The sequence below is a fragment of the Numenius arquata genome, chromosome 8, assembly GCF_964106895.1.
Source record: "Numenius arquata chromosome 8, bNumArq3.hap1.1, whole genome shotgun sequence".
Taxonomy (NCBI): domain Eukaryota; kingdom Metazoa; phylum Chordata; class Aves; order Charadriiformes; family Scolopacidae; genus Numenius; species Numenius arquata.
In genome coordinates, this window is record NC_133583.1 from 18,951,972 (window position 1) to 18,970,975 (window position 19,004).

Sequence of the window (19,004 nt, forward strand, 5' to 3'; positions counted from 1 at the left end):
TCTTCTGGGTCCTAAGTCATGTGCTTGGATTCCCTGCACAGAAATTACCCGAGGACTTTCCTCACAGGGGCTGGGGTTTTTGATTGTTTGGTGCCTGTCATAGTAAGAATTTCTCCCCTTGTAAAAAGCCTCTGCTGTACAAAATGAAATACGAGGCCATCTGGGCCCACATTTCTTGTCTTTTGGCTGTGACACAGTGTATTTTTTTGTGAAATTGAAAAGCGACTAAAGTGTGAACCCATCAATATGTGCATGCCCTACCATTTTCTGATATTTTGACAGCTGCCCTTTGAAAAAATAGTTCTCTAAATTGCTGTTAATTAGAACTGGTAATCTGATAGTATAATAAAATTCCCCCTGTCAAATCACAGGTATTTTCAAGAATCTATTTCTCTCTGGAGTATTAAGTACTACCTCCAAGATTTTTTGCTTTCTGAAATGTATTGTCAGGCGTTACTGAGATTAAAACTATGTCAAATCCCTTCTTACTGTGGAACTCCAGTTTCTCCAAGACATGCAAGATAAAGCCTACCATATGCTGCACTGGTATGGTAGGTGATGAAGAAAGCCTAGAAAGTATGTTCCCTTATTTATGCGGCAGCAAAATAAGACTTGAAGAGAAAACGCTAAGGAAGATTTATATAGCTTAATTCTTTGGCTTCGAAGAGATACGCTTTGCTCGCTGGTGAGCATACCAAACAGCACATTTGCAAGTCCCTGCATATGCTGCCCAGGGAGATACAGTGCTCCTTTGCAACGCAGTAAGAACATACAGCCGTGAATTTATTACTTGCCTGCTGCAATTTAGCAATATAACGCTTTTTGAAAGGGACTGAAACTTCTCCTGAGAGTGAATTCTCTGTGTGCCTAGTTCTCAGTCACTGTGGCCAGATTTTATTGTGCTGTATCTCACTATAATCTGAAGTTCAGAGTTTATGTGCCCCAGTTGTTGAGATTTGGATTCTCAAGTCACACAGGAAAGAAGTTTGCTGTGTGAATTAAAGTTCATGTTTTATCTTCCAGAAAGACAATTTTTAATTCACTAAATTGGTTCAAACTAGGATTGACAGAACTGAGATGTCTGCTGTTTAAAATTTCCTTCTGCCTTTATATAAAAATTGCATTATTTCCTTTTACAGCAGCTTTAATTCCACCTGGTTCTGTGGGGTTTTTTTTAAAGAAAAATACAGGATTTTATCTGACTCTGAGATTTTTACAGTTGATTTTTGCATCGTATTTTCAAAAAAATAAAGCCGTATTAGAAGGCCAAGCTATGTTTGTGTATAGGTGAATCTGCCAGTGTTGTTCTCCCCCCACAACTCTGCATTAGAAGTGACTGTTACCACTGGGATGGGTGTCTTTATTCAATTGGAAAGGAAAGAGAAAAGTAAAGAAACACGAACACAGAGCTATCATCTCAAGTTGTCTGTAAAGTCATACCTAAAGCCCTAGAGCTGTTTTTAAAAAGCCTTATGTTGAAAACATTTTGTACAAACAAACAAAAAATTATTTAGAATGACGTGAGGTGATGTCCATCGCTTCAGCACAAGGGGAGGAGTGAACAACAGTAACTGGGTTTAAACCTTCTTTTTGGTTGTGTCTCTGCCACACGCACACACATTTCACTTGCTGTCCCACTTTCTTAGGAAGACGACATTAATCATTTTGCATTTCCAGTTGCTTTTCTTTTGAGAAATGGCTGGAGCGATGCCCTTTATGTTTGGGGAGAGTTTGGAGGCTGTGTGGCATGAGCCAATACATAACGATAAGGCGATAGCTCTGAGTGCAGAGAAGGAGAGGCACCAGCTGTTGCTGTAGAGCACAAGGAGCCTTTTTGCATCCCAGTCGAAAACATGAATGGATATTCTCACAGTGCATGTGATCTGTTTAAAATCTTCTTGTCTTGGAGGTTAGTAACACGAGGAAAACTTGTTGAACAATGGAACAATGCTCATGTTTTTGGGAAGAAATGTTTCTTAGATCTTTCGTCTAAGGTAAAAAAAAAAAAAATGTGGGGGAGGAACGTCTTAGCAGTCGATCTCTGTTTATTATGTCATCAGAAAAAATACAACATGCCAAGGAAATTACAATTAAGACAGCTTCTAACATGTGAATGCAAAATGCCGCAGTAATGAATTATTGATGAGTACTCTGCATATTTTCTTAATTTATTATCTTCAATAATAAAGATTTGTCAGGGTCAGTAATACCTTTTTGTCTTCATTAGCTTCATCTTTCCTTTTAATCTTCTCTAGGTTCTTCTTTTCTTTTTTTTTTTTTTTTTGCCTTTTCTTCAAGCTGCTTCTTAAAAATTTTGACCTGCTCTTCTGTGATATGGAGTCTCAGAGTTCTCATCCATGTCTATGGTTGCTTGCCATAAAAATAATTTTGGGGAGATCTTAAGGTCTTGCGTTTTGCTAAGAGATTACCTCATCTTAAAACTGTTTATTTCTTAGTTTTTCCAATACCCTGTCACTGCTTTGAACATACTAAATACAACAGTGACCATCTATGCTACTTAGTGTTAGAATGCTTTTGGCCAACTGTGGCCCTTTCCAGCTACCGTGGTCCCCAAAACATCCCTTAGAGTGGGGCAGAGGGCATTTCCAGCCAGCGGCACGCACACAGCCTTCCCTGCTTCTGGACTTCTAAGAAGGTTAGCTATGAAATAGCTGCCCTTGGCTGTCATCCACTCACACAGATAAAGCCTGTAGGTTCTGTGCATGGTGGAGACACTGCCTTGCTGCTTTCATAGCGGAATGAACGTACGTCATATGAAACAGGCTTAAAGCTGCTCATTGAAAAGCGTTAAAATAAACCATGTCTCTGAGTCTCCTATCTTTTTTCCTCTTCGACCATTTGCTTGTTCTGAGGAATTGCACCTATCTACTCATAAAATAAGACACACTTGAATTTCTGACAGTCAGGCTGCAGATTTTTTCTAGACCTATCATGTGAGACTAAGACTCTGTAATCAAAAGTCAAGAGCCAAAAAAGGAAAGCAGAAGCAAAGGAACATGGTTAGGGATGGGTCTGGACCTGTAGTCAGGGGACGGGATGACGGAAGCCAGAGTGGGTTGCAGCTGAAGTAACTCAGGGGTTTAAATTTACTTTGTAAATCTAATACAGTCTAATAATATGTTTGATTTAAGGATTAAATGAACGTTTAAAATGTTTGCTAGAATTTTGATACAGCATCGCTTTTTGTGGAGTCAGAATCTTTCATTCCTTTGCTTTTAAAGAAATTTCCAACCAAATATAATCCTTCTGTGCTTTGTTTCCCTGGCTGTAAATTAGAAATAGTAATATTTCCTCTTATTTAAAGATGCAGGAGCCAAGTGAATGGAGACTAATACTGTGTAGTCCTTATTATTGTTTATGAGAATTTTGCGGGCATTTCTTTTGGAAGTGGATTGTGTTCCGTTTTTAATGTTGGGGTTTTTTTCCACTCTGTCAGGATCTCAGCAGCAAGGACATGAAGAGAGATTTGTACATAGTTGCCCATGTAATCCGAATAGGTACAGTATGATTTATAACTTGAAATATATACAATTAATGATGGTTTTGTACTATTTTTAAATGTATGTTTTACTTAACTGACAATATAATGATTTAGCCAGTTAGAAAACTCAGTTATAGACTATGCCTATCTGCTGGGATTAATACGCAGACCAGACGTAGCTAAGTGTTAAAAGGTTACTGATGACTGTTTAACAGTGATCTATTTTTTTTCTCAGTCTGAAATAAAATATTTGATTAAATGCCACATTTTGGGGAGGAGGGAAGAACTAAAAGGCTTTTTGTTTAATGTTCCAGAATTTCAGATGAGGTCTTTTCTCTGATTATATATAGATAGTTTACAGGGCGAGACATCAGCACACCTGGCCATTTGCATCTAGTAAATCAGAGGCTGTTAGACAAATATATATATAAAGATCTGTTTTCCACTGCAGGAGTCTGCAGTGCTTCCAAGAAACCACACCTGGCAGGGTGTTCTTACTACCTCCTGATGCCAGAAAGGAGCATTAGCAGCAGTACCTCCCTGTTGGAAGCCTACCAAGCCTGCAGCCCAACAGTTAGCAGCATACACTCGCTGCTTTTCAGGTTCTCTTGGCTGCTCGCATAGAGCTGACCAAAGGAGAATTGTGGATGCGTAGTACCAAGACCTGACCCTACTCAAGGAAGAAAGCCCTTCCTTGCTAATGTTTGATTAGTCACCTGTTATAGAGTGGGTTTCTCTGAATATTCTTAGGCCAGGGTAGGCTTCATTTATTCTTTTCGAGATTTGCAGTAGCAAAAATGGGAAGTGTTTATGATCAAAGTTGAATTTAGAACATGTCTTGTATGGTATATAAATGCAGTGCTTGAAGTAGTCCGGGGACAGCTAGGTTAATTTTTAAGCCCAGCAATGGGTTTAAGTGAAGTGACTGTAAGACGTCTGGTATGTGAATTAAATTGCTAGAATCTCTTTTAGATGGAAGGTGTTGGATAGGAAGCAAAAGCTCTAGTGAAAAAGGATATAATTAGTAACAGGGAGTTAAATGGTTGTAAATTCTGAATGTGTGTATTTTCACTGAGAAGTTAGCAAGTAAGTATTTTACCTATGTTAAGTATAACTTACTTCAAATATTTCGACCTAAAACGTTAACATCGTACGGTAGGAACAACAGACGGTCTCTTCAGTTATATTAAACAGCTCCGTAGTGCACTGTATTTCGTGCTTTTTGGGTTTTCAGTTAGCTGAAAAATGGCTAGGTGCTGTTTGCAATGAGAGGGTGCTTAACCCTATTTCCAGCATCCATTACCAGCCACAGATACCTTTTCTGAAGTAAGGAAGGTCTAAACTGCTAAGTGAAACCATAGCTCTGTTGTGTTGTCCTGTGAATAAGAATATGCGTTCTAAGTGACGAATCTGCTAGAAGGGTCAGTTTTTCATTATCTGACTTCACTGTGCCATAAAGAGTCTAAAAGTCAGAATTACTCTGTATCACTTGAGATTATAAGTGAAGCTTGTGGAAAGATACACTATAGCTCAAGCCCAGATTTTTAACCTTGATGCAAGAAGTGCTGGACAAATTATTATATGCAATGTTACAGGTGGGCTTAGATTATCAGAGTGATTTTTCTGGACTTGGCTATTTTCACTGCTTTAGCAATAGGAAGTTAATCATTGAGCAGCTTTGTATCTCAGAATTCTCCTTCACATGCTCCAAGACAAACACGATAAACGATAATATATAATCTGTTTCCTTAAAGCAATTGTATAAAGCGAAAATTTGTGTAAATGCTGGGCCATAATGGAAGGACCACAGTGAATCTCTGTGTGGATACAGAGAGATGAGCACAAGCCCTGTTCTTGGCTCATTTGAGAGATGATTTGTAGGCAACCCAGCTGGATGCAAATATGTGTCATGGGGCTGCAAATCAAAGATGGCCAGACATGACGCTGTTCACTTTGCCCTCAAATGTTCTCTTAGCGAAATGAGGTGATGTGCCTTAATCAAAGTAGTCCAGTGAGTCATGTAGGTTCAAATGGACCTCTGGATTGGAAAACATAAGAAGAAAAAGGAGTGGGAAGTATAGAGAAGACTGCAAGCTGTAGCTGAAACTTGGTGTAGGTATGAGTATTTAGAGGGGTAGTAGAACAGAATGGACACAATGGCTCCATATGAATCTCTAATATTTTAAATTTCTTTTAATTTTAGGTCGCATGTTGCTAAATGATTCAAAAAAAGGCCCCCCTCATTTACACTATCGCCGCCCCTATGGCTGTGCAGTATTGAGCATCATGGATGTACTTCAGTCAATCTCTGAAATAAAAGAAGAGAAGGATTTTGTTCTCAAAGTTTACACGTGAGTAACTCCTAGAAGGAAAAGAATTAGGAAAAACACTTTGTACATGTTGGGTGATGAGATACTAAAGAAGTATTAAATATCAGGGGGCCATAAACTGCATTTGTTGCTTTATCCTCCTCACAAGGTAAACTAGGGCTGTTGGCACTGCTTTTTGCTCTTTTATAGTTCCAGAAGCTCATAGAAAATATTTAATATTATCACAGATATTTCAGGTGTGTGAAATTATTGAATATTGCCCAAATCTATATGATGTGTGCAGCTGCACTGTTATTAATATGATTTATTTTAAATCTGCTAAGCTTAAAACCAGAGAAATGTGCTTCAGTTTACCTTATGAAGGGAATGGTTAGTTACTCATGTACCGTGTCCTATTCCTTATCAGTCATGGTGACCAACAAAAGAAGTAGGAAACAACTGAAGTCAACAGCGTGTGACCAAAAAGCTCAAAATGAGTCAACATTTTTTGAGCAAGAATCTATCTTCGCTTATTTGTGATTTTGAATTTTGAACCAACAAATTCTTATGATGAAATGTGGTTTCACAGTCGTAATAAAGAGGCCACAGACAAACTGTCTGGTGACTGCAGGGAATATTTAGACCTCCTGTCAGTGAGGATAAATACTGGCAAGATCTGCTTTGCAGATGGGCTGAGATACACCTGTCATTACTTTGTTGTCTGTGGCCACTATTCTGAGTAATAAGATAATTGGGGGGAAGGGGGGGCTTTAGAACTTTGTTATTCTTTGGGAAGTGTGTTCAGCAGCAGAAAATCTGACGTTCAAGGGAAACTATAAATGAAAAAATGGCTTTCACTGTTCACTGAAAGATTCTTGGATATCTCTGCGTACATTAGAAATCTGTAAGTCCAAAGAAAAGCCTCTCAGAGTCAGCTCTTCATTCTTCTTTTGCCAACAGTTATGAAAACTGTAGCAAAAGTGTCAAGTTATAGTGAAGAAAATGGTCGTTTTTCTTCTCTTTGTCAATAGAATCTGGATAGTGTTGGCATTTTGTCACCATTCAGTTTCAGCTTATCTCAAACTAGTGGATTTTGGTTATGTAGTTTATGTTAATACTGGCCTTGTAGATACGTGTTAATATATCGCAACTGCAACATTTTCTATGTTCACATTAATGGAACATTTTGAATTTCAGATTTCTATTTTGATGCCCTTTTAATGCATTTTTAGCTTCTTATTCACTGAAAAAAAGGAGAGAGAAAACCTGTAAAATACTGGGCTTCTCCACTTGTCAGTGACAAATAAAGTATTATGATCAAAAAAAATCACAGGTTAGAGAGCTTCCCTTTTCTTCCTCTTAATTTGAAGTGTGTTGTAAATGCAGATTCCCTTCATGCCACCCAAAGTAGCAGCCGTATCTGGTTAAATGTTTAAGTTGGTTTCTACCAGCTGTTCTTCACCTCTGCTTGCCCCCCTGCCCTGTGCTGTTCACATCCACACGCAGCCGGTGCTGCCTTCCCAGGGAGGCCCGTAACGGAACTCAACTCTGTAATCAGATGCTTGTAATTTTTTATCACTGTTATCATCCACTTGAGTTGTTCTAAGTCTTGTACATCGTTATTTTATGCTGCTGCTGCCTGGAGTGTTCTCTGTAAACTTCCAACAGAAATCTTCAGAAGGGAAGATGGATGTATCTAAAGGGCGCCAGTTTATCCCTTTTGCAGCTTTAATAGCTGTTGGTCTTCTGTGACAGAATGTTTTCACAGGTTTATCTGCTTGCATCTTCTCTTTGCACATTCTTTTAGCTCACCCACCTTTTCTTGCTTTGTAGACTAAAACTGAAATGACGGATTTTTGTCCTTTGTAAGTTTAAAACTGTACATGAATGCTTAAACAACACTGAACCGATTTTCTTACCTGCTGCTCTCATTTCGATTATTGTTAAAATGCCTCAGGCCAACCCAAAAACATCATAAAGATGAAATAAGGAGGGAGGTGTGTTTGTATTTTTAAAGGAGCAGTAAAAAGCATTCTTTTTGTACGCTATCTGGCTAAAGCTAAAGCTTACAGCTGCCACAAATGAGGCAGTCAGCATACAGCCAGGAAAGCCTTTTCATGGGGAGAAGGTGGGAAAAAAAGTTGAGAGACTGAAAACCTAACAAGGGCTGAAATAAATGCATGGTGTTTCAGTGGAGCCTTTTGCTGGATCCACAAAAGAGAATGCTTATGGAAAAAAAAATCAATTTACTTCACTAGTCTTTCTCAGCTGGCCTTATTATTGTTAAAGATTTATGTCTGAAAAATACTTCTTTCTCACAATCTAGATTTTGCTGTTTGTTAATCCCGCAGTCATGTTATAATCTTACTAAGAGGATATAGTACCACAGTTCTAGTCATAAGCTCATTATGTAATAGCATGAAGGTTTACTTTTATAATTCTTTTTAATAATATACATGTAAAATATTTTAAAAGTGAGACAGAAGCTAAATTCTTGATTTTTTTTTTTTCTGAGATTGCTTTATTTCATGTTTCTGTATGAATTTTTGTCTTTAGTGGAGTTTTTTGGTCATTGACCGTTACTCTTTGTGTCAGTCTTCCCATTCTCCATGTTATATTACCTTTTTCAGTTGTTTTTTTTGGTCCTATTTTCTCTCAGTCCTTTATTTTTCTTCTTCTTCAGCACTAGCTCTTAAAATGCCTTTCACTTGATGTGGTGTATTGCCTGAATGCCTTTCTCTTTTGAATACTGAGCTGTTGCTATTTGCCCAGCTGGACAAGAGTGTACATTGCATTTCTGTCCCCATCTGTTTGACATCAGGGTTGATGTAGTACTGCAAACATTCCAAATGGTAAATTCACTGTAGAACCAGCCAACCTGAAAAGGTGATGGATGACTCAGGATGACTTCTTATTTAAGCTAGAAATATATTTTGTAATGCATTTGGTAATTAGACAAGTAAAATATTAACACAATAAAATGCATTACAGGCAAGTGTTTTCAGGCCAGCATTTCAAACTTTGGAGAATATTCTTCTTCTTTGTGTTCAGGAAGTGTAAAGTGCAGCTTACGTTGGTAGTTGGTACAAAACTAGCTTTAAGCTATCTTTACAGTCCATTGATTTTGGGATAACTTTGTTCCAGGTTAATTTGCAGGCATAAGTCACTGGAGGCTGAAATCTATTTTAACTTGCACTCCAGAGGCTGGTGCAGCAACTAAAAAGTTATCAGAGGTTAGAAATCTTCTGTAGTCTCAGCTGTGAGTATGGAGGATGATACAGAATTTGTCCTACAGGTTATATCTACTTTAAGGAGAATATTATTTGCAGGATGAATGACATTTAATGTCTTGGCAAGAGAAGAGGAGTAAACAATGTGAAATTAATTATATTTTTTTTCTTGACAAGCTGAATAATGGGTAAAGTTCTCAGCACAGAACATCACAATTATTGAAAGGGGTTTTGTACTGTCTGTTAATGTCTGAGATCTGTTGTGTTGTGGTTTTGAGACATTGTTTGGGTGAGTGCAAATGTAGTCAGTTTGCCATGCTGGTAACTTCTGGACGGTCACTTCAGTGCTGACCTGTCTTGAGTTACTGTGCACATCTCATCCTTCCTCCCAGAAAGAATACAGTAGTTACAGAAGGTATGGAGTAGAGCAACTGAAATGTTTAATGGCATAGAGTCATTTCTTTATGAGAGAGATTGAGAAGGTGGGAAGTTTCAGTTTGAAGAGGAGAAAAGTGGTGGTGGGAAGGGATACAACCAAGACTTACAGGTGGAGCATAAATTGTTGTTCACAGAATACAACAGGACAAGAATTAGGGTTGCTCAATGAAATTGGTAGGAGATGACATTAAAAAAGATGGAAAAAAGAACTTTTTTAGGAAGCAGGTAATGATCTTCTGAGTTCTATTGCCATAGGATTTTGTGAAGTCAGGTAGTATTAGAAGGTCCAAAAGGGATTAGACAAGTTTATGAACAACAGGTCCATAAACAGAGGAATAGGAACAGACAGGGATGTACATTCTAACATCTCTAATGCCTAATGATACCTAAACCCACTGCAGTGAAAGGAGGAATGTTGAGGTATGCGAAGCTAAGATTTCAGGGGGGATAATCCCAATCTCACTGTACCAGATAGCCTAGGAATACAGGAATACAGCTTGATCAGCCTTCTAATTAAATTAATACTTTTGGATAGCATGCTGGGAGGAAGTGACTCTCAATGGTTTTTCTCCATTTTTCCTTTTTTATCATCCACACTTCATGTTTAATTTATTCCAAGTTGTCTGTGTTCCTTTTGCTTTTGTAATAATCAACATTTGCAGGGGGTGGCGGTAAGTGTGCCATAACAGGCTTTGTGGGTTATCTTGTTATTCTTGGCAGTAGATGGTTTTGTAATACTGAAGCTGTAGAAAATTACCAGCTAGTACTTGTTCTAGATAGCCTTAATTCCTTTTGCCACGCTGGTCTTCAGTTACATAATGCAGCAGACAAAAAAATCCCTACTGTCTTCACAGTAGCTGCTTCATATCTTACCCTCATTTTGCCAACATTATGTACCCTTGAGGGGAAACAAAAAAAGGGAAAAAATGTTAATATGCTTGGGAGAAGTTTTACAAGTGACTTATTTCTCAAGATTCCAGTCTTGCTAGGAGCTGAAGGCTTGTAGTCTTTGTTTCTTTTTTTTTTTTTCCTCTTTTTTCATTTTCTTGTTTGGGTTTTTTTAACTTTTAAGAGTAAATAGGACAGAATTTTAATTTAATCATTTGATTCAATTGCACTTCAGGAGAAATAATATTCACTGTTGCTGCTGAGTTAAAAATGGCTGACTTCATGGGGAATCTTTAAATCTCGCAGTTGTCATTTAAAGCACAATTGAATTTCAAAGGCAATTAGACTTGATCAACATACTGGTTTTTCTTTTTTCTTTTTTTTTTTTTTATTTTAAATTTTTAACCAATAGAACTTTTTGTGGTAAAGGTTCCGCTTTTATTTTTCAGTCAGATTATTATACTGGTAAAACTGTCGTTTCAGCTGTGCTTAACACCAGTGTAAAGTACTTTGTAACATTTATACTGTGTCACTTCATTATGTGGAAACAAGTGAGAGCACTCACAGCACTTTTTCCCTGGTATGATTCTGTTCAAGCTTAATGAGTTCAGCAGATTAATTACACAGCTTTATGTCTACTAGTGCAAATAAAGTCATGTGACTTGAATGCTAAGATAAATAGGAATCCTAATTGAGGTTGATGGGGACCTCTCTAGTCCAACCTACATAGAATTATAGAATGGTTAAAGTTGGAAGGGATCTTAAAGATCATCGAGTTCCAACCCCCTGCCATGGACAGGGACACCTCCCACTAGAGGAAGTTGCTCAAAGCCCCATCCAACCTGGTCTTGAACACTTCCAGGGATGGGGCATCCACAGCCTCCCTGGGCAACCTGTTCCAGTGCTTCACCACCCTCACAGTAAAGAGTTTCCTCCTAATATCTAATCAAATCTCCTCTCTTCCAATTTAAAACCATTACCCCTTGTCCTGCCAGTTCTCCAAGCAAGGCTATCTCAGAGATCAGACCAGGCTGCTCAGGGCTTTAGCCAGTTGTCTCGTCTCAATAACCTCCAAGGATGATGACTGCACAGCCTCTCTGGGCATCCTGGTCTAATCATGCGTAACTGTCCTCATGGAAAAGCTTTTTCTGAGGTCCAGTCTGAACCTTTCCTGTTTGTGTTTGGGCCTGTTGCGGTACACCGTCTCACTATGCACCACTGAAGATCCGACTGGCTCTTTTGTCTTAATAACTGCTTGTAGGCTTTGCTGTTAATGTTCCCTCTCTTGCCTTGTCTTCTCCAGGCTGAAACAGGCCAGATTCCTCAGCTTCTTCTCCTACAGCGTGTGCCCCGGTCACCTGCCCATCCACAGGGCTCTCTCCAATTGTGCCTTTGATATTAGCCCCAAACACAGTATTATTAGCACAGTATTCAAGGTGCAGGCGCACAGCCACCAAGTAATGTCTTTTCCCAAATGACAGCAGAAACATATAAACAAATACTAGTTAAATATTGATGTGTTGTGTAAAACGGTAAATTACAAAATATTGCTCTGAAGATATCCCTGGAGAAAGTTTTCTCTAACTTTGGACCCTAAACAGAAATGTGGCACTTCTGACTCAGGTGCACAAGACCCAGAAAGAAGCAAGAATCAAGGTGTACTCTTGTTCTGTTCCCTGCTTCCCTGGCTCTCTGCTCACGTGATGATTTTTTGGTGGGTTATCATTAAAAAGAATCTGTATTTCTCCGTGACTGGAGAGGAAACTGAAACATCTGTTTCTGGTGCTCTCGGCTATCGCTATCACAATGTAATTTCCAAATGTTGCAGTGTCCCTAATTTCTCTCTCCAGAATCTTGCCATCAGAGTAATGAGAGTATCATAGAGCTATAGATGTAGTGATTTACAGAGGATTTTTTTTTAAATCTTGCTCCACTTAAACAGATTTATACATAAAGCATGGAATGGAGCAGTAAGAGATACTGGTTTTGACTTTCCATTACACAGTTACACAAGTCTGATTTTATTGGGCTGGAATAGCATCGTGCTGCAGCAGAGAGCGTAGCTCTGTGTCCCCACGTCCAGCCAGGCACAAGGCTGGGTGTGTGTCCCTTGTGTGTACATACACACAATATGCACATGTACAGCCAGCCACACACATAAGCACAGGCAAGAAGTACACACTCATGCAAACACGTACAGCACCAAAGGCCTCAGCCTATTTTCCTGTCTGGTTTATCAGGGAAAAGCTTATTAGTGGAAAATGAACATACATACATGCAAACATACATACACACGTATGTGTACTCACTACAAATCACTCCAGTCCCTGGTTTGAGATGCTCACTTCAGGCACAGGGCACAACCAGACATGCATATTGACAGGAACTTATTTACACGTGACTGGGTCATTTTATACCCTTAAACCTCTATTTCCCTACAATTGATACTGAGTTTTGAATGATCCCCAGACACTCTTCCCCAGCATCCCATTACCAGCAAAGGCAATAACCCGTTGCAGTCTTTGAAGCCATCCGGAGAGCCTTTCTGCCTGGCTCATCTTGACAGGTTTCACACCTGGACCATGTGCGGAGCATCCCTCTGTGGCAGCCTGGGAGGAGCTGGGTCAGGGAGCTGTGTTTTCCATGATGAGGTTGTTGGACTTCCCCCACCTGCCATTGTTCCTCTTCTCCCTCGTGTTCAAGATGATGAGCCTTTTTTAACTGCATAACCTAATGGGAAGGAGATACTGTCATTTCAGTCCTAGAAATTGATTGAGGATTTACAGATGGTAACATGACTGACAATGAAATATAACAGTATTTACAAATGCATATTACAATTAAATATAGGTGAATAAACAATTGTGAAATGCTCTTTCAGAAGATGATGTGCAAACAGAAGCATACTTTGTGGTGATATATATTCTTGTCCTACAATTTGGGGGAGGGGGTGGGGGGACAGCATCATGTTTCAAGGCATTCTCTAAAATATGTAGGTAAGCAAAAGTCTTCTTGTAAATGTTTGAGACACTAAAAACATCAGGGTTTTATTTGGTCTTTCAGATTTCACTTTTTGTTTCTTGGTTCTGAATTTTTTTTTATTAAGTGCAAGAAGTTAATTTATGGCAACAATTAATTTCAGCTTAAACTTAATTTTCTATGTGCACAGAACTCAGCTAAAGATGTCCAGAGCTTTCTTCATTCTGTCATAATGTGAAGAGTGTAACAATGGCTTTGATGACAGAAAAATCACCACAGGCTCCAAAGTGTCCATAATAAAGGGATAACTGTTAGAGAATGTTTTGTTTCCTTCCACTTTTAAAAACAAGAGTTTTGTGGGATTTCTCTCCTTCACCAAAACCCCACAACCTTTCATGTTATCTCTACAGCAAAGTTGACTTTCCTGTCCTAAGATGGTTCAGCAGAAAGCTTTTAACTTGAATTAGTGTTCTTTTATTTCAGGTGTAACAATGAAAATGAATGGTGCCAGATCCATGAAAATATTATTCGCAAGTCCAGCACCAAATACACAGCACCCAGCTCAAACTATGGTAAATATTTACTTGTACGTTTTTGTCATTATAACAGCTGAAGATATCCCTTAGGGAACTGCTGATTATTTATAGCAGAGAAATTCAGTGAGATGTGAGATTATGCATAGCTGAATTTCTCTACTTGTGACGATTTAGAAGTTGAGCTAAAATTCATTCATGTTCAGTTTACAGGTGAAAATCTGTATTGCGCCTGCCAGTTTAACCAGGAATTTAAAAAAACCCAAACACCTGGTATCTTACCTTTTCAGATACAGCTGACAGTAATATTAATTCAGCATCCTAAATTTCCTCCATCGTTGTACCTGTCGTGTTCTTTTATCTCAAGAGAGGCCAGCAGTGGGGTGGCCTGCCATAGTACTACCTTACTCTGTGAGTCTTCCTTTGTCGGCTGCCACAGTTACTGCCTGTCTCTGTGCTTGTGAACCTGCTGGCCCATGGTGGGGTACAACATAAGCAGCAATCAGCGTTTGTGCAAAGCTCCTTTAAAAGTCTGGGTTTTTTTGTGACACTGGCTTAAGTTACTGTGATCGACTTGGCTGCGCAGGAAGGGAAGAATTTAAGTCTTGTTCATCAGAATTTCCCTGAGTAAAACTGTCTTCCCTTTCATCCTGTATTCCCGTCAAAATTGCAGGTATAACACTTATTGTAAGTCTTGCTCTCCTAAGGATACCATGCATCCTTGTCAACAAAAGCAAAACCAGAGGTTAAATTTGTCGAACGTATTTGTCTGACTGTTCAGAAAATTCTGACAGCCCAGAAAATGCCTACAAATTAATTATCAAGAAGACTTTCTGAGAATAGTTTCGGTACTAAATGTTTCATTACATAGTTAAGGAGAGTAACTGTCTTGGCAGAGATTTTTAAATCCATTTTTATTTTCCTAGTTAATGACAGGTAAATATGGAAAGTAAATCTTTTTTGTGTTATCTTGTTACCTCATTTAATGATTTCTGCAGTTCGCTAATTCAGAGATATCATTGCTATTCCACTCCAAATGAACCAGCCGATAAAATACAGTTCTGCTTAATTACAGCTAGTGTTGCATTCATTACTGAGTGTATGATTCATTGGCGTACTGATGTCCAAATACTGGTATTGTCTTTATTGTACTTGTTTGCTTATTGAGCTATTGTAGTGGAATATGCAGTTCACACTCCCATGGAAGGTATTAAATTCAACAATAAGCAACTAAAACAGTTCTCAGGTTTGGAATTTTATTATATGCAAAGCTGCTCTCCTTCCCTGCTGTTCCTCCTGTTACAGTGAAGGTCATCTACCACTTACCGTTACAACATTTTCCTGAATTGTTTATAACCTTGAAAACTTGGACTGTTTTCATTTGTTTCTAGTGCTAGGTGTCTGCCTCAAACTTTTTTTTTTTTTTTTTCCCCCAAGTGTGAGCTTTTTTGAAGAGCAGAAAGAAAGAGAAATAAATAAATTCTTTACCCTTGCCTTCGGCATTTCAAAATAATTATTTCAAACATTTCATTAAGATCTAGTGCGTTTCTGGAATAAGAGGTGAAACTTGGCAGAGGTATTGTCCTGGTGGCGGGGACAGTACTGCAGACTGACATGATTAAGCCTTAGTAATACAATTTGAGCCTCTCAGAACCCGCTCTTAGAGCGCTCTTACAGAAAATGCTCAAATCCCAAGTGTGATTTTTCCCTGAAGAAAAGCTCCCTGGTTGTTTCTCTCCCCGCCTTCCCAGGTCTTGTGTAAAATTAGTCCGTCTGATCTGCTGCAAGGAATAGAAACAACCTGGAAGGATAGGCTGGGTAGAAGAGGACTGGAGACCAGATTTACAAAACCTCTTGGGGAGAGCAAGAAGCTGGGCAGGAGGTTTTTGGGGTGGAATATGTGGGAGGGTGTCACATAAGTAGTATATGTAATGCCATGCTGGAAAATTACATATTCTATTACCTCTAGTAACTGATTTTTATACATAATAGATTAATTCTGATGCTAATTGTTAAGTACAAAGAGGAGATGTTGGGTGTGGGGAGGCCTGAAGTTCCAAATTTGCTCCAGTCCTCTATGCTGGAATTTTTTGAATTTATTTTTGTTTGGTTGGTTTTAATAGCAAAAGAGGATATAAAATGAGCAACTTTTTCTGTAAGTGGCAAAAATAGCCAAGACTAATTTCTAATGAACTTGTCTCCTGTGTTCTGTGAAACCTTCTGTAGCACATACACACACAGATGTACACTCAGACGTCGTATTCAGAGGGTTTGAATTTTTGCCATGGTTCTAAAGCCTCTGTTTTCCCCGCGGTGCTTTGCAGTGCTCTTCCGCCTGCTTTGCTGGACAGTTGCAAGTCCATGTTTTGGCAGCTTTTGAGTACATACATGCTGATTGTCCAGCTGGCTGATTGGCCTCCCTTTTCCTTCATTTTAAGGCTTTCTGCTTCTTTTTTCATCCCAACTCCCAGTATTCATAAAACTTACGGAGTCTTCATGTTATCTGGATATCTACTGATTTGCCAAATTTGGCTGAAGCCAAACAACAGGCTTGAAAATTATTTCAAGGGAAAAGCGCAGAAACTGGGTGGGAGGTACATGGTATTACTGGTTTCATTCCCCTAGTAACTTGTCTAACAAAATGACTGATAAATATCGCTCGCAAAGCCAATCTATTCAGCTTTGGAAATGGCAGAACTTTAGGTGCAAGAATACAAGGTGGTGTTTGGTTTTGTATGTGTTGTTCCAGTAAGTGAACGCAGAAGAGAGAAGTATTGACTGTCATTCATTGAATGCAATAAAGATTGTGGAAAATTATGATGTGAACATAATTCACATTGATATGTGAAGCTGGGAATGTGTGCTCAGACTCAGCTTGCAGGGTTGAACTTAATCCTGGTGTTTTCTGGCATCGTAATGCTTGACTCTGTAACTTTACCAATATGTTATCCTCATTTTAGGGATGTAGTATGCTGTAAATTAAAAGCAACTAGAGAAAGCAGCTGAACTGAGATTAACCGAGTAATTATTCCTAGTCAAGCTATTCAGTTGATAAATTGAACAAAGCATTGCTTTGAAAGAGCTAAGGGGTTGCTGAAGTCAGTTTGACCAGGTGGTACTCTTGAAACTTGCTGAGCTGTTGAAGGGAATTTCATTAAAATCAACATTCCTGTATGAGGTACTTAAAGAAAGAAACAAGTGGAACACACAGAATTTGAGATTTTTTTTTTTTTTTTTTTTTTTTTTTTTGCTGGTATTAAGCAGGATTAAAGGCACTTTAGAGATGTTCTATGGCATTGTGTGATGTGGTAGTTCAGATAGAGGTAGTATTGCTCATACATGTGTTGTAACTTGCTAAGTACTCTGTAACCTGTGACATCTCTGCAAAATTAAGTATTCTGATTTAAAAGAATTGTATTTTTATATAATATTGTGCACTTAACTGACCCCGTAAAGCAGTTTTGTTTCTTCCATTTCAGTTTTAAGTTACTCCAAGGGAGAAAAGAATTCTGTATTTATATATCTGGATTAAATTAACTGTGGAGCAAAGCATTATGTTACCTGCATGCCTCGTATATACAGACATCTAATTCTTGGGTCCAAAAAAATGAGCATTTTTGTTTCTCTTCCAGGACTTATAATATCTCTTCAGCTTCTTCGTGGCGACATGGAGCAGATTCGAAGGGAAAACCCCATGATCTTTAACAGAGGCATTTCTGTTACCAGGAAGTTGGGTTTTCCTGATGTTATAATGCCAGGTAAACACAACAGCTCTCATCTTAAAATATTGGTCATTTTTTTTCTCATACTCTCCTAGGCAAGCATCACTGGGATGGATGTTTGACTTGAAGAGTTGCCTTATTTATCAGTAAATGCCAATTCTGTATTTACGGAGACGTGCTAAAGCATTTTAACCAACAAGCATTATAGTAATAAAAGGTGTTAAATTCACGTGTATAGAAGGTGATCTGGAAAGATTGCTCTGATATTCCCCCCACCTCGCCTGTGATTAGATAACCCTCATGCGTGCTAAGCATAGAGATGTACCTTTTAAAATGCGTGAAGTTTCTTCTCCCCAGTAATTCAAAGCCTGGAAGAAGTTTCCACTTTGCTGCCTTGATTTTTGGAGTTAGTATGATCCTTTTGTAATGGTTGACAATACACGAGGCTGCAAATCTGGTCTGATTTCCCAGCTGGCCTCAGAGAGCACCTCATTCGCGCAACAGTTGCCTTGGCTGGAGCACTGCTGTACTTCGTTTGCTCCTTACTTCTGGAGCAGCAGCTTGAGATGCTTCATGTTTTGGCACAAGTTGGAGTAACCCCAGCGTAGCCAAGAATTCCGGAGGAAACTGGGACCTGCCCAATCATGCCATCAGTAGATATAAAACCTGGCTTTACACTGTCTGGATTTTTCCAACGTAGTAAGGAATGGGGTTACTAATGATGTTGCATGTATAGCGTTTGAAATACCGCCTCATTTCTATGCATTATAACCAAGACCAAGGATGAGTTTGCAGACACAGGGAATTTTATGAAAGCATAATGGGAAAAGTATCAGATTTTATTACTCAAAAGACTGCAGTGACACATCAGTATCAGAAGTAGTTGTTGTAGCCTCATTGTGGAGGCTCTTCAGAACACGCAATAAAAATAGGGAGCGGGGGGAAGAATTTCTAGAGACTAAGAGGATTTAGTATGTGTTTTATTTACTAACAGACTTGAAAATAACAGTAATGCAACACCAGAGGATGTGGGTTATAAAGCCAATTATAATTTTTTTGTTTTATTGATCTTACAGCAGTTCCAGTCTTAACCCAAAGCAATCAAATGGGGAAAAGACTAAATATTGCATGTTGATATGCAGACACAGCTGCTGCAAGGTGATCAGCTGTAATTGAGATCACAGCTGGATGTGTCAGCTAGAATAGCTAGATCACAGTTAGAATAAGTCAACATCAAAAATAACATTTACATACTTGTATAAGTGAACTAATTCTCCTGCAGGAATCACTTTATTCTCCATTTTTATGTATAAAGCTGTCTCTCAGGTGCTTCAGGCCGCTGAATTTTCGATAGCTTAAGGAATAGCTTTATGGCCTCAGTGTTCCCTCTAATTGTTTTTTCA

The 19,004-nt window shown here is 38.7% G+C and overlaps 1 protein-coding gene across 1 annotated transcript in view; it reads left to right on the forward strand.

Moving 5' to 3' along the window:
* The window catches only part of DOCK3 (dedicator of cytokinesis 3), a 195,197-nt gene that overhangs the window by 93,534 nt on the left and 82,659 nt on the right, over positions 1 to 19,004 (forward strand). Inside the window, exons 11-14 of the mRNA XM_074151695.1 lie at positions 3,458 to 3,518; positions 5,706 to 5,853; positions 13,830 to 13,918; positions 17,512 to 17,637. Coding sequence (XP_074007796.1) covers positions 3,458 to 3,518; positions 5,706 to 5,853; positions 13,830 to 13,918; positions 17,512 to 17,637 — 424 coding nt within the window. The remainder of the gene's footprint in view (positions 1 to 3,457; positions 3,519 to 5,705; positions 5,854 to 13,829; positions 13,919 to 17,511; positions 17,638 to 19,004) is intronic.